Source organism: Vespula vulgaris, chromosome 3, assembly GCF_905475345.1.
Source record: "Vespula vulgaris chromosome 3, iyVesVulg1.1, whole genome shotgun sequence".
Taxonomy (NCBI): Eukaryota; Metazoa; Arthropoda; class Insecta; order Hymenoptera; family Vespidae; genus Vespula; species Vespula vulgaris.
The window spans coordinates 6,742,857-6,758,136 of record NC_066588.1 but is presented as its reverse complement, the minus strand read 5'-3'; the positions used below and the strand labels follow the sequence as shown (position 1 = coordinate 6,758,136).

The 15,280-nt window shown below is 42.9% G+C and overlaps 1 protein-coding gene across 3 annotated transcripts in view; it reads right to left on the bottom strand.

The window, feature by feature from the left end:
• The window catches only part of LOC127062452 (protein slit), a 307,729-nt gene extending 298,893 nt beyond the window's left edge, over nt 1-8,836 (bottom strand). For 2 of the 3 annotated variants that reach the window (XM_050990697.1, XM_050990698.1), the window contains exon 1: nt 7,174-8,836. In XM_050990697.1, the coding sequence (XP_050846654.1) occupies nt 7,174-7,472 (299 nt within the window). In that variant the 5' untranslated portion in view covers nt 7,473-8,836. The remainder of the gene's footprint in view (nt 1-7,173) is intronic. The other variant, XM_050990699.1, reaches the window with a different exon arrangement.
• Nucleotides 8,837-15,280: the final 6,444 nt, after the last annotated feature.

The following is a 15,280-nucleotide window of genomic DNA, read 5'->3' as shown; positions in this document are numbered from 1 at the left end:
CTCGTTAAAATTATTTTTGTGAAAAGGGATGGTAAAAATACAAGAAAAAAGGAGAAAGAAAAATAGAAAAAAGATAGGAAGGCAATAAAAAAGTAGGAGGAATTTAATAAACGAACGGGCAAATGAGAGAACCATCGTACATCCACCGATCGAGAGAGAATTTTCTCTCTCTCTCTCTCTCTCTCTCTCTTTTTTGCTTTTTCATTCGTCGATAGCGTAAAAATTTTTTACATGAAAATCCACGAAAAGTAAAGTAACGCATCGCACAGTCGAGAAACGCATCACGGTCATTTTTCATTAGGAGAGCACTCGGCAGGACAACCATACGAGGAAATGGAGAAGCGTGGAGAAGAGAACAAGAGTGAGAGAGGAAGAGAGAGAGAGAGAGATCGAGTGACGTGATAAAATGTTGGCAACCCTTTCTCCAGAATAATTCTTTGTTTGACCTGCGCACTTTCACGGCGAAAGAAAACCATTAATTTCACCATCGGAATGGATCGACTGTAGTCCAGGTAGAAAATCGTTGCTAGCAGACGTATCGACAACCATCCGAAGTTCTTTCGTTGAAGCTTCGCCGTCGAGTCTAATGGAAGTTTCGTGAAATTCAACAAGAAAGCATAGTTGCGTACAATGCACACCATGTTTTTCTATACACTCTGCGAAAGAATTCAAGAAAAAAGAGAGAGAGAGAAAGAAAAAGAAAGAGAGTGGGAGAGAGAGAGAGAGAGAGAGAAATATTCGAAAAAAGGACATAAGATAATTACTTTACTGTGACAAAAGCGAGATAACTTAAGGTAGAAAATTCACCGTACGAATTAGCATCGATATCGGTATATCTACAACGCGCCTACACAAAGTAGTTAATTTATCTACGATCGAGAAAAAGATAAGGTGGAAAAGACAGAAAGAAGGAGATAAGGACTAGAAAATAAGGCTGAGAAGTATAACGAGAAACTTTCTAAGCATACTGTACGAATGTTAGTAAGTGTGTTGGTGTACCGAGCAAGGCGTTACGGCGATACTAATTACAATATATCTCGATCGGGGTACAACACCGTAATCGGCCGTAATTGTTGTCGGAGAGGTGATTAATTGTTCGAAGCTGGTGCGTGAACTCGCATGCGCGTTACGCGGAGCAGCCCGCGCTGTGTCATTATAAATAATAAATCTAATCGCTATGCGGACACCCCGTTTATCATCGACTTAATTATCGATGGCTAGATTAATTGCTATGTTGAGAAATAACGACAGCCGTAGATCGGCTCTCTTAGGGGGGTCATCTTTAACTCCCTGTCATTTTTCATTGGCTTTCGTTATCACCGGTAAACATCTACGCTCTACTGTACCAAAACGTTTTCGTTTCGATTCGATTCGATTCGATCGATCTTTCTGCGGAAATATTTCCAATATTTCGTGGTAGTCAACCATCCGCAAAATTCACGTTCACCCAACGATGATCCCCGGCATGGCCATTCCGCAAATTTCTAACGGCTACCGCCATATCGAGCGAATTAACTTTTGCTCGTACGCGCAATCCAAATGAACGAGGTCGAACGCGAGAGAAATTTAACCAAAGGTGCTGTGAAATATTCGCGGTCTCTGCACTGCTGACTGTACTCTCTGCGCCAGTAAAACGTCCTATTCACCTCTGTTCATCCCCTTTCTTCCTCTAGGAATATCTAGGTATAACGTTGTATCTTATAGGTATACGTACGTCCCAGTACTCTCACAGACTTCCTCCTCTTCCTCTTCTACTCTTACATGTATCCTATGTATTACATTATACACTCGCTATATACTACTGTACTCGCTATACTATTCGGTAATATGCCAGTAGTAAGGTAATGCAAATAACCATGCGATTAAACTCTAACCGAGAGGGTTACTCGCGAGAAATTCCCTCTCAAATGTTGCACCGACGTAAATGATTTTGTGGCTGACGAAGAGAGAGGTGGAGTTAGTCGAATCGATGTAGCTACGAGAGAATGAGAGATAGAAGATAGAGATCGTTCACGATAACTACAAAACGTAACTCGAACTATCGGAACAAAATGTTTATGTGAGTTCGCGAGGTACATTGAAATATCGAAACTCGTATGTCTATCTTGTCCGAAATTACGCGTTTTCATCCCTCTATCTACGGAAGCACTATTACTATCTACTACTATCTACTATCGTCCATAGTTGGAGCAGCTCGTCACGATCGAATCCGTGTAGGTAGCTACTCTCTATACATATGTATTTCCGTGGCACGTGGAGCGAATGTGCACGTTGAACGCGGCCAGCAGTTTCACGCCAAGCGAGGCAACTATGCGGAGCACCGCATTGCACTCGAGGAATTCGAATGGACCGACTACGTATCTTCCAGGATTTCACGCGTCGCGAAGCTATGACTTCTGAAGCTGCTCTCCTCGTCCGAGACTAGTTTCTGAGAGTAAGACTAAGAGGAGGTAGACGAGAAACAGACGAGAGCAAGAAATAAAGAGAGAGAGAGAGAGAGAGAGAGAGAAAAAAAGAGGAAGAAAGAGTGGGAGGGAGAAAAGGAGTGAAGTTTAATTAAGACTAATCATTGGAACGAAATAGTAACACCAACGAGTACGATAATTACCCACGTCCTTTAATTTATGCGCGGACCAAAGGAACGACTCGCAGTCTGCTTATTACATTCGGTATCACGAGCGAAGTTTACTGTGTCATGTTCACTCCCTCTCTCAGTTAACGCTACGCGAGAAGAGAACTCTCAACCTCAGGCGATGAAGCTTTATTGTACGAGCACAGATTTATGTTGAATTTATATATCTTCTTCGACGCGTATAACTTGTTCCATATTATCTCCTTTATCTTTTCTAAATTTCGCCTTTGAAAGTAGTAGCTTTCGAGCAAAGTACCTATTATTTATCTCCGAAACGAGGTTCATTCGTTCGTTCATTCGTTCTTTCATTCGTTCGTTTGTTCGTTCGTTTCTTCCTTCCTTTCATTTCTTTAAGAGTTACTAATAGATCGTGATTTCCGTCGAACTTTTCTCGAACTTGACCATCCGTGAAAGCTTCGAAGAAAAAGAAGGATAAAGAACAAGGGTGGAAGAGAGAAAGCAGCTACTTTCCGGTAAAGTTTGGATTTCGGAAAAAGTTACTCGTTCAAAGATTAAGATGGATCGCGAATTCCGATTTATCTACTCGCGTTTCAACGAGCTTGTTCCGTTTCGCTGTCGATGTAACGAATGTGGGCCGAGTTCTGCTCTCTTTACAAGAACGAGTCTGAACGTTACTTGGGAAAACATCGTATCGGGCCTTGACCAAACACTCGCTTCTACCGGCTCGATGTTTAGCTTGCCGAGTACTGTTTACGTAGCTTAATCGAAAAATCATAAGTGCCTGGCACTCGAAGAGAAAAGAGATAGAGATACAGAGAGATGGTTAACGTTACCGGAAGAACTAAAACTAGCATCGGTGTATGGGACCTTCGTTTCCGTTTACAAGACTTCGTAGGAGTTTTTCGACTGTTAAACAGACAGACAGATAGACAGACAGACGTTCTTTAACAAGTCACGAAAATAAGCTTCCGTCGTGTACGCCAGGAAATAGCGATAAGAAGATATCCTTTACTCCGAGAGAACACGTTATAAGCGTTAAGAAGGATAAAATTTATATACCAGCACGTGCGAATAACGGTTGAAAAAAATAAAATAAAGGAAAACTAAAGGAAGTAATAATAGCTCTAAGGCGATAGTGAAATCGCTGTATTCCTTGGTATAACTCAAAAGAGTTATTGCGACAGGTCCTCCCATCCTCTATCGCTCGTAAATCTAATAGCTTCATTAGAACGAAACATCTATAGATAGACAGATACACATCGAACCACGATACACATTGCAGGAACGTTGTTCTATGAGATCGATCCGAATAGTATGGTACGGACGTTACCTTCTATTACTAGACGAATGAGGAAAAAAGAAAGAAAAGGGAAAGAGAAAAAGAAAAAATGCGAGTTAGGCTGCCGTTCTCGTAAAAGCATTCTGAGAGGTACGTTCGAAAATTTCTGACGATCCGTTGTCAATACCAATCAATGTATATCCATGTAGAACACGAGCTGGTTTGGCTCTCCCTAAAGCATGGATTTAGATGGGGTTAGATACAAAGAGGGAAATCCGGACGCTCGTGTCCCTCATTATCTCGGCATCGGCTACGAAACGGGCCGGACCGAACAGGTACAAACAGTGGTTCTCCCCGACGAACGTGATCGAAGAAGCCATTAAGCTTTCTCTGCTCTATTGCTATGCTCTAGGAAGCAAGCGATCGAGCTCTCGAACGGAAATCAATTTGGCTAAACGACCAAACGGCGGCCCCAAACGAGAGGTACTTCTTTTTCTATAACGACACCTGTCATTTTCATGCCGAGAGAGACAAATATTTTTTCTTCGGCCTTCGTGTCCCGTAGCGAGCTACATACCACTACCACGATGGCCCACCTACCACCAACCCACCGATCCACCCTTACCATCCCTATCAATAAAACGCACTATTAATAAATCTTATGTAACGAATGATACAGTAATATTTATCAAAACCGACCAGACTTTCATAGTTTTCCACCTCCTTCTTTTCCTATTCCTCGTTTGCATCGTAATACGAAGACGATATTTCAACTATCAACGATGAAAAGCAACCGAATGGAAATCCGTAAACGCGATAATTCATCCGCCCTTCCATAGATAAATATATACATATATACACATAGATATATATGTATATAATTCTTGTAGAAAGACGATGGCTTGGGCGACATTAATTATACAAATTTATGAAGGAATCGCGAGCGTGTCGTCCCGTATCGTCGTCGCGAACACGAGCGGCTTTTAATCTTTCCCCTCGAAAACGTTCGAAAGCATCTTGTTGTTCCTTCGCTCTTGGGACTCGAGTAAAAGCGAAGGATTCTCACCGAAATTCGAAGACGAATCGTGCATGCAAATCCTTTGAAACGTGAGAACGTCGGTGGATACGACGAAGACGACGACGCCGAAGACGACGACGACGACGACGACGACCAAGAGAAGAAGGGCGTTTTCCTTTCGGATCAGGTTTAAGCATGCATAATCCGTCTTAAGAAGGCATTACGTATTAATGGTAGGAGGTCCTCTACCATTTCAGACGAAAAAATACGAGACAATTTTTTTTCAAATCCTCTTCGATTTTATTTTATTTTATTTTATTTTATTTTTTTTTTACTTTCTCTTTCGGACCCTCTTTTTCTCATCTCTCTCTCTCTTTCTCTGTCTCTCTCTTTCACTTTCTATCTTACTTTTTGTTTTTATCATGCGATGGGACCACCGTACGTTCTCGTTCGCAGCAATAACTTCGCGCTAATGTATTTCGAGGATTTAATTATTCGCGGTCGCGCACGCCGACGGCATATTAATCGAATGCTAATCGACCGCCGTTAATGGGTCCCTGTTATACTCGAGCGCGGATTTATCGACGTGCGATCTCGCACGGCGATTGCCTCGACACCCTCGACGATGAGAACGACGAGGAGAACGACGAGGAAAAGAAAATACAAGTAATCCTTGTCTTTCCTCTTTTATTTTTCTCTTCCACGTCGACAGATTTTGTAAACTGTATCGATTTATTAAAATGCTGTTACATCCTACGACGAGGATGGAAGAATGAAGAAGAGAGAGAGAGAGAGAGAGATAAAGAGAGAGAGAGAGAGAGAGAGAGAGGAGATTAAACGTGCCGTCGTCGAGCTCATCTAGATACCTAGTATCGCCGTGTTGTAATTTGTACCAATTAGATTAATGTGCCGATTTAATTAGTCCGTTCTTCCAACGTCTGGCTCTCACTCCTCTCTCTCTCTCTCTCTCTGACTTACCACTCACTCACTCACACTCTCTGTACCTCCCTTAACTCGTGTACACGTCGCTATGAATATTTCGTGACGAGTCGTAGTAACGTAAGCTGGAAAAAATCCCTCGAGGTGAAGCAGAAAGAGAGAGAAAGAAAGAGAGAGAGAAAGAGAGAGAGAGAGAGAGAGAGAACGTTCATTGGATCATGCTCGCGTGCCTCTATTTTAGCGACGATCGTATGGAAAGTGTTAAAACGTTATAACATAGCTGCTAAAACTATGCTTGCAAAGTGTACCGTCATAGAGATAAATGCTTATATCTATACGCATGAAGTGACATTAAAACGCACGACATATAATATCTCTCTTTCCCTATCATCGTACTTCTGAAATGAGCATTCTCTCTCTCTCTCTTTCTGTTTCTCGTCCTCTTGATCGTTCGAAAGAAGATCTAGTAAAGAGCTAAGATATTTTCGATGTATCAAGTTCTAGTTTTCTTTCGTTACCTAATGCATCTCGTTATTGCACCTTTTCCTTTATCGCAACGAACTTTAAAAGTCGAGACACTTAAACTTACAACATTTCTAACCGTTCAAATAGAAAGTGTAAAAGGGGGATGCAAATGGCTCTGGATTATGTCGATCGCTTCGGTAAAGTAGCTCGAAGAAAACGATCGAGCCATCCTCTCTAAATCGAATTGCATTTTCTACTTTGATCGGATCCTTTCGAAGAAGAGGCATATATACATATGGTGAAATACGAAAGGGGAAACTTATCGAGAAAGAAGTAAGCACATTCTCTATGCACCTCTCTTCTTCTTCGTGCTCGTGTCCCCCCTCATTTTCTTTATTTTCTTCACCGTAATAAAAGCAACACTTTGTTTTCTTTCGAAATGAGCCAAGCACAACAAAGCAAACAGAATGAATCGTGAATAACCAAGGAGTGTACGACCCTCGATATATCTCTTGCAGCGATGACTCGCTTCGATATCCTATTATTATGCCGAGATTTCAACTTAGAAGAATAGAAAAGAATTACGAACGATACGAGGATGTTTAACCTAATTCGCTCTGACGTTTTAAAGTCAACACGTTAATTATAAACGATCGTAGTATTTATCCTGCTGAAAGAAAAGATTCGTTAAATATTCGAAGGGAAGAAGATTTGCCAAGCGAAGCGGCGAATATAGATACACGTTACGTTTTATTTGGACTTGGTTCTCGGAAAAGCTCTCGAGCAATGTGTGCTCACGGAAGCTGGCTTGCAATTAGCTTGAATAAATGAACGGGAAAAGATTGGAAAATAGAAGGGAAATGAGGTAAAAAAACTCACAATTTTTCGGCGAGTAGAAGGGCAGCCAGGTCGCCAGGTATCTGAGTGAGTCCTCGATGAGAACAGTCAACCTCTTGACCTCCGCAGGAACAAGCCCAAGGACAAGTGGCCGCATTGAGATCGTCCATAGTACCGGAGAGACTTCCAAGGCCGAAACTGCCGATGCCGGTCCCAGTACCGTGAGATGCACCACCCCCGAGAACCGAGAGTATCAGAAGAAGTCCCCAAGCGCAGACCACGGAACCGCAGCTGACGCCGAGAAGACGCAACGACCAGGAAGGCGTCATAGCGCGTATCATTGCAAGCACTTTACGATTAACGTCCTTCACCGCGCGATTCGGTCTCTCGAGGATCTTGGCGAAGCGGCTCCCGACACGGCTCTTTGGCCGTATGTTATCCGGGTTGTACAGACCGTAACAAGGACCCTCCGTCGCAATACCGCTCGTTGAAAGTCCACCGTAAACGTACGGCACGCTTGGAACAGAGCTAGAAGCACCGGTAGCGCTATCACCACAGCCAACGACACTAGCACCACCACCACCACCACCACTAGCAACACCACTAACGACAGACGGTTCCAAGAACGAGGATATCTCTTGTCCTTCCGCAGGAGGACAACCGAGTACCCGTACCGGACGAAGAATCGGATCCTGATCGAGATGTATGATCGAACACTCGACTTCCTCCGAGTGTCTCAAATCTCTACGATCTTCTGTCCGTTCTTCCTTTGGCTGTTTTTCCCTCGAGAATTCTCTCCTCCGAGCATGAACTCGACAGGGACGATGATTCCGATCGACTCCAGGTCCTCCTCCTCCACCACCCTCGCCACCTCCACCTCCTCCTCCTCCTCCTCCTTGATGACGTTGACGATGGTGATGGTGATGATGATGATGATGATGTGGATGAGGATGATTCCTGCAATAGGAGGATCTCCGTTGTCTACCTTCCCCGCAAATTCTACTTCGAAAATCTTCAACGTTGTCCGACGTTGTTCTTCTCGAGGATTTCGTATCTTCTTGGTGTTCTTGTCTCGAAGGATGTTGCTGCTGTTGTTGCTGCTGCTGCTGCTGTTGCTGATCGTAATGGTGATGGTGATGATGATGATGGTGGTGGTGGTGATGATACTCTTCTTCCGCTTGTCTCTTTCGATGAACGTAGACTGGCACGTCCGTTGACGAAAGACAAACTCGAATCGCGTATTCCTTCTCGTCGACGAGTCCTAACTCAAAGTCCGCCAGCGCACTCGGAACGGAACCAGTATCTCGGAGCTCTCCCTCCGTTCTCTCTTCCAACCTCCCCTTTCCTTCCTCCTCTCCTTCTTCTTCTTCTTCTTCTTCTTCTTCTTCTTCTTCTTCTTCTTCTTCCTCTTCCTCTTCCTCTTCGTGCCTCTCTCGATCCGGATCGAAGGACGAGAACAACAACGACGAAGACGATGACGATGGTCGCTCGCAAACTAGACCATCCAGCAGGCCCTTCTGGGGGCCTTCTTCGTGGCCCCCTTCTGGTTCTGGTGGCCTCTCGAGCGAGCTGTCGTCCAACACTAACGGCACCACCCGTTCCTGCGCATCCTGGGCCACAGCTCTCGCTGACCTTATCTTGATGCTGGTCTTTGGCCAAATGTCTACCGTACCCAATGACTGGGTACGCGTGGCTAAGCTCGCAAGTTGATTTTATCGAAAGAACGTTCAATCGAGGATCATCCGTGCTCTGATTACGAAGACTCGACGCGTTTCTCTTTCGATATATCGATAAAGCGTTTCTAATATTATACCTTAGTATCTCTCTTGATATTTTCCTCTTCTTTTATTTTCTTCTTCTTCTTCTTCTTTTTTTTTTCTTATCGAATTTCCACTTACTTATCCTCTTCCTTCTCCGTTTATTTGTTTTCTCTTAAGTATCAAAAGACGTATGTACCCAGTGAGATACCAGAAAATACGTCGATCGCGTCCTACGTACTTGGCTTTGTAGAACAGTATCGATTGTAACGAGTGCGTGAATAAGCACCGACTGTACTCTGAGCGAACGTCGTTACACAGGCATTATCGAGGGCGGCGAGTTTGTAGGATTCCTCGTCGAGATTTCTAAGACCTTGCCGCGAGGCAGATGCATCACCTGGAAATGAAAAGAAACGAAAAGAGATGAAAAGAACGAAAAGAGTTAGAAGAAAGATTAAAAGAGGTTTTCGATCGATCCGACTCTCAAGGTTGTCTTTCCGAGAAACGACGTTATCGAGTCTTGCATATCGATCGAACGATCTGACGCACGATCTCGCTATATCTCGTTTCTTCGCGAAGAAAACCGATTATTTTATACATATAACTGATGTTATCTACTCGAGAGACATTAATCGAGTATTTAAACGGGTGACGGCACGTTGAATAAAAGAAAAGAATACAAAATCATAAGGAACGTCTGGATAGGCGTGGAAGGAAATAATATATTCTTGTATCCCCTTTATTAAAGTCTCATGTAAGTACTCGACGTACACCGAACGAATGAGAAAACTGCAGATGGCGTGCAAGTAAAACCGAAGATAGCGACAACGAGAGAAAAAGAGAGAAAGAGAGAGAGAGAGAGAGAGAGAGAGAGAGACAAAGGGGGTAAATGTCTCTAGCAAGCTGATTTTACTGCGCGTAATATTCTGTAAATCGCTCGTTGCCTAACCCCTCGTTTCTGTAATTTAGAAGCGAGCAAATGGCGGTCGTACGCCCGGCTAACGTACGTTGTTCCCGCGAAATCGATACGTGAAAGAGGAGGCCTAACGTTATCGTACTCATCGAACTTTTCTACCGGGTCTAACGCGCGCAATTTTTACATTAGCCGATCGTAGAGACCCGTAAAAAAGCTTCGGATGGTCGATAAGCCAAATGGAGGTTTAACCTCTAAATAAGCACGTTATCCCCAAACGCTGTACTATGATATATACGCCCGTTCGTTATTTCCCACCCGTTATATAAACCTCTACTACCTATCCCTTTTACGTCCCTTTAACGTCGTAAATATTAGAAGAAGACAAAAATAATCAATAGGTCGATAAAATCGTGAGAACGATCGATCGTTACGAGTAAACTCATAAATCTGCTTCGGAGATACCTATAATACTATGTGTATATATGTAAAAGTGAAATATGAGTTTTAATAAATAACGTCTGGAAAGAGAAACTCCGTTTCTACTCCGACGAAAGTAATTTAAGAAAGAGACAGAGGAATATGCAGCAACCTTTCGGACGAGCAAGCTGTGATTCGCTCGAACAGACAGAACCGTTTTTACGTCCTGCAGGCGTACGCATAATATAGAGAAAAGCATATTTCCCTTCTTCGACGGCGTACTTCGACGAGGAATGGGAGGTCGGCGAAGCGAGCTCTAGTAGAGGAGAGCTACACACATTTGTATGTACCTTCGTGGTACAACCACAATTCACTTCGCCAGACTATCTTTTCTTTCCCTTTTTCTCCTCTGTACCGTTCGTTTCCGAAAAGAAACGCACGCTCCAAGGAGGAGACACCTTGCGTCGTTGAAGAAGGACGAGAATATGAAGCAGGGAAAGGGGAAAGTGGAAGGACCAGTGACGCAGGCAGTTATAAAAGAGGGAGAGTACAGGGACCGTCTCGCTGCAATATCGGAAGTACGAGAAAAATATGCTTCCCAAGCACAATCAAGGACGTGAATGCATTCCATGCACGGTCGCAAGAGTTTCGAAGCATATTGGAATTTTTCCTTGGTATTTTCCACGGGCCTTCTTCTCTTTCTTCTTCTTCTTCTTCTTCTTCTTCTTCTTCCTCTTCTTCTTCCTTCTCCTTGTTTCCTCTCTCTCTCTTTCTCCCTCTCTCTCTCTCTCTCTTACATTTTTACCTTCTCCACTTCCTGTCTGAGAAACGTGCCTCGAACAAACCTAAGCACCGATGTCCTCCGCACACATCGTGCAACTCGTTCGTTCTCTACGTAGGAAGGTACGAGTTAGCTTCCTTGCCTCCTTGCGTTTCCGCGATTTATCTGCTTCTACCGAGACTCTCCTTAGAAAAGGAAACGCAACCAACGGCGTTCCTTTTTCAATTCGACTAAGACGACTACATACGACTTTACCGATAATTGAAATTTCTCTGAATGCTACATACGTCGTTTATATAAAGACTTTTACTACGATGTTCTTAGATCATATATAAATAATATATTATATATATATTATAATAATAAATATAATATATATATATAAAAAGAAAAATAAGGAATAAAAAAAAGAAAAGGAAGAAACTTTGATCGAAACACGGTTATTGACCTACACGTTATAAAGTTATGGCTAGAAAATATACCTTAGTACGCGAAGAAACGCGTTTACGTGAAATTCGATTAACCGTGTCTTCTTGTGGATCGCTCGGTTACTTTAATAAAGTAATGTCCTGACGAAAGAGAGGGAGTAGACATCGAGTAACTAACTAACTACCGGAGACCAGTAAGTTCATTCACGATGGCCTCTCTGCTTCCCTGCTTTCCTGCCTTCCTGCCTTCCTGCCTTCTTGCCTGCCTGCCTGCCCTTTGGCCTCCGACCGGCGTTAAAATTCGTTCAAAATCTAATATTCCCTTGGAGAGAGAGCGAGGACAGGGATCGATAATTCGTTTAGTAATAGTCGGTACCGAGCTCGGTTAGGTTGATGCTTCCTACTTCCTCTTTAGTAATACCTACACCGTGTCTCACTGTTCAACAGACTCGAGTACCAGCGGGTTAAGTAGGTAGCCTTCGCGAAGAGGGATGTACCTATATACCACGCACGTATAATATTCTCGAGCACTCTCCTACGGATAATATCGTCTGTGATGTCGAAGTTAAGGTGCCCTGCCTGTCGCTAGCTCGCTTGCAAGACTAAGCAACGTCTATACCCTTGTCTCCGAACCTAGTGTGATCGAGTAAAAGAGAAAGAGAGAAGAGATATTTGAGAAGGAACGAGGGAAAGCCTTTCTTGTCCCTTCATCCTCTCGTTCTCCGTCTCTTTCACGGGTACTTCCTGAACTAATTAACGACGTTAGCGCATATTAATTGAAGCAAAGTATCGCGCCAATAGATGGAATCGCCATATTGGAACTTGATCTTTGTCTTTTTTCCTCCTCCAACCCATTTACATTTTACACGAAGAAGGAAGAAGGACGAGAGACAAAAGTACCTAACAAGATCGATTTCCGTTTTGTCCTGGCAACGAGGGAAAGAACCTAGCCATTGACACTGATGCCGAGGGTCCGATAGAAGATAATTAGTTGAATTATTTTTAGTTAGTCGGAAGAGTTCAAGGAAAGGGAACTAAAGTCCATTCGATGTTAATCGACACGATCCTCTTGTAATAGAATGAAATGCTTAAAAGCTCGTCTAAGAGACTAAAGAGAGAAAAAGAAATAGGGAGAGAGAGCGAGAGAGAGAGAGTTTAAAGAACGCAAATATTTGAGGTTTAAACGATCGACTGTCACGTGCGTAGACTATCTTTTCCAGCCCGAATCGATCCGCATAAAGCGAGAGAGAATTTACCCCCGTGATTGGCCATATGCGACAAGTTTGCCAAGTCGTGCTGTGCCGTTAGTGACGACTTTCTGTGCGCGATCGCTTCGTTTATTTGTGAAACGTATTAACGCTTTTAAAAATCGAAGGGGCAACATCGAGAAAGCATCGATATATGTCCCTTGCCGTAAATAGTACAAGGGGTTCGATATTGACAAGTGTTCGGGGATGCCGCAACCCCTCGCAGTGGCTTAAATCACCGTCTACCACGTGCGGCTTTATTCTTAATACGATGTAAAATGGAAAACAAGATGTGTAACGTATGTATGTATCTATGTACGTAAACGTATGTTCGCTCTTTCAAAGAATTTATGCAAACACCGAGGATATATACGTCCCCTCTTGTTCTGATAAATGCTAAACGACAGTTGTCTTTTCTAAAGAGCGACGTGTATATCGAACAAAAGCCAATGCAAATATAACGTAAGCGCGTAAATTCCTGTTCCATTTTCTTTCTCTCATTTTCACGCGGAGCTTTCAATGTTACGTATACCAAGGTGTGTAAGCTCGAAGCAATAGGAAATAGTCTTTCGTGGCAAACAAGCGATAGATTTATGGTAGTAGACGTCTATATAAGTAGCAAATCTCTTTGACGTCGTAAAGGAAAAAGGGAGCAAGCAAATCAGAAGATCCAAGAAGAGCCAATAGAAGCGAGTTCGAAATATTGCATCCCTATTGAAATATATTTGTAAGCCACTCCGAAAGACAATTTCGCTGAGAGAAAATAAGTATAGAATAGAATAGAGTGGTAGATATGTGAAGGAAGGAAGGAAGGAAGGAAGGAAGGAAGGAAGGAAGGTTTGGTTGGTAGAAGAGATACGCCTTAGAGGTGAGTCGTTATATCTTTCCAATGGGAAACCGCTCTCTCCGTTCTTGGAAATATGAGACAGGAAAAGGGACCACCACCACCACCACCACCACCATCGCCGTGGTGAAAGTAAAAGAAACGTCGCTTAGTTTACAAGTGGTCTTTGGCAAGGGTTCGAAGAAGAATCTTATCTACCTTATTCGATTGATTTCGAAAGATTTCGAGATACACTCGACTACGAGTATTTTCGAGTACTTTAATTTTCATCAACGGAAAAAAATAGAGGAATCACGACGGTATACTCTAATACGTTGCTGGTTATTCGTGAGAGATTAAAAATTCATTGCCAAAAACCTTCGTGGATTCATTCGTTTTTGAAAGGATGAGAATAAAGCTGCCGTAGGAATTCTCGTACGATTTAAAAGCGACTCGAGAGTCTCGGTGGTTCACGCACGCGCTCGTGCAAGGACCGCGTATTTCTCCATTTTCCACGAGTTCAACGTATGCTACCTTTCAGCCAGACGCAACCCCAGACGATTCCTCCTAACTTAACTCATCCTCCTCTTACTTCTCCTGCTCCACCTTCTCATTCTCCTCCTTCTCATCCTCATCTTTTCCTTCAACTTTCTCTTCTTCGCGTTTCCTCGGATCGGCCGTTCCGCACGCCTTCCGAGAAAGCCGAGAAATCCGAGGATTTTTCGTGAAAAACCTCGCTGGCGCAGTTTGCTTTGGAACAGGAGATGTTTGGTTAACATGTGTGCCTAATGGCCCGTGCGAAATGGATTTTTAAGGTTTTCGTTTTAAGAGACGACAGGGCGTGCGCCTCTCCAAGGACCCAGCGCGATTCATTCGTTGAAGGGAAAATAGTTAGAGAAAGAAAGAACGCGTGGGAAGATCGAAAATCGATCATCTAAGTGAACGATCTTGTGCCATACGCGGACACACGTACGCATCTACATACATTCAGAGAGAAACGAACGTTCTTATTGAAAAGATCGAAAGCCGATCGAGATTACAAAATCGTTTCTACTATAAGAATCGGTTCTTTTTACGATCGATATATCGAACATTTCCCAGATCCTTTAAGAAGCATCTTCAAGCTTTCCCACGTACGATATCTTGAATATCTTAGAGATCGTAAGGAAATAGAGAAAAAGAGCTTAACGTTCAGAAATACTATAAGGATTATTTAATACATGTTTTCGAAAGACTCGACTCCATTTTATTTGAATTATTTGCATCCTACAAGAATAACCTACGAGAAGATAACATGATTGTTAAATGTATTTTCGTGAAATTGGAATTTTATCATTTTCTTTTCTTTCTTTTCTCAATTATATCAAAAGCCCAAGCATGAAGAATAGATGTAAAATTTCTGATAAAGATTTTAAACGACGGAAAGATTTGCTTCCCCCCCCTCTCTCTCTCTCTCTCTGTTTATCTATGAGATTGAGAAAACTAAATCGTCGGAAAACGACGTATTTCAATAGCCGAATTTACTCGAAAGCGAATTTCTTTTCGTTCGAACGACGTTCTCTCACAATGAAGATATTATTCTTATCACAGTGCGTATTTTTGTGGCAACTGCGAGGATATATAGCAAGTCTATAGTATTCTCAACGTAACCAATGTGAACCTCCACCTCTCATTCTTTCTCTGTCTCTCTCATTTCTTTCTGTTACAGACGATACCCTCTTAAAGCTTTCGTGAGCTTACGTCGCACGAGAAGGGCACGAAAGTAGGAGGAAAGAGGAGG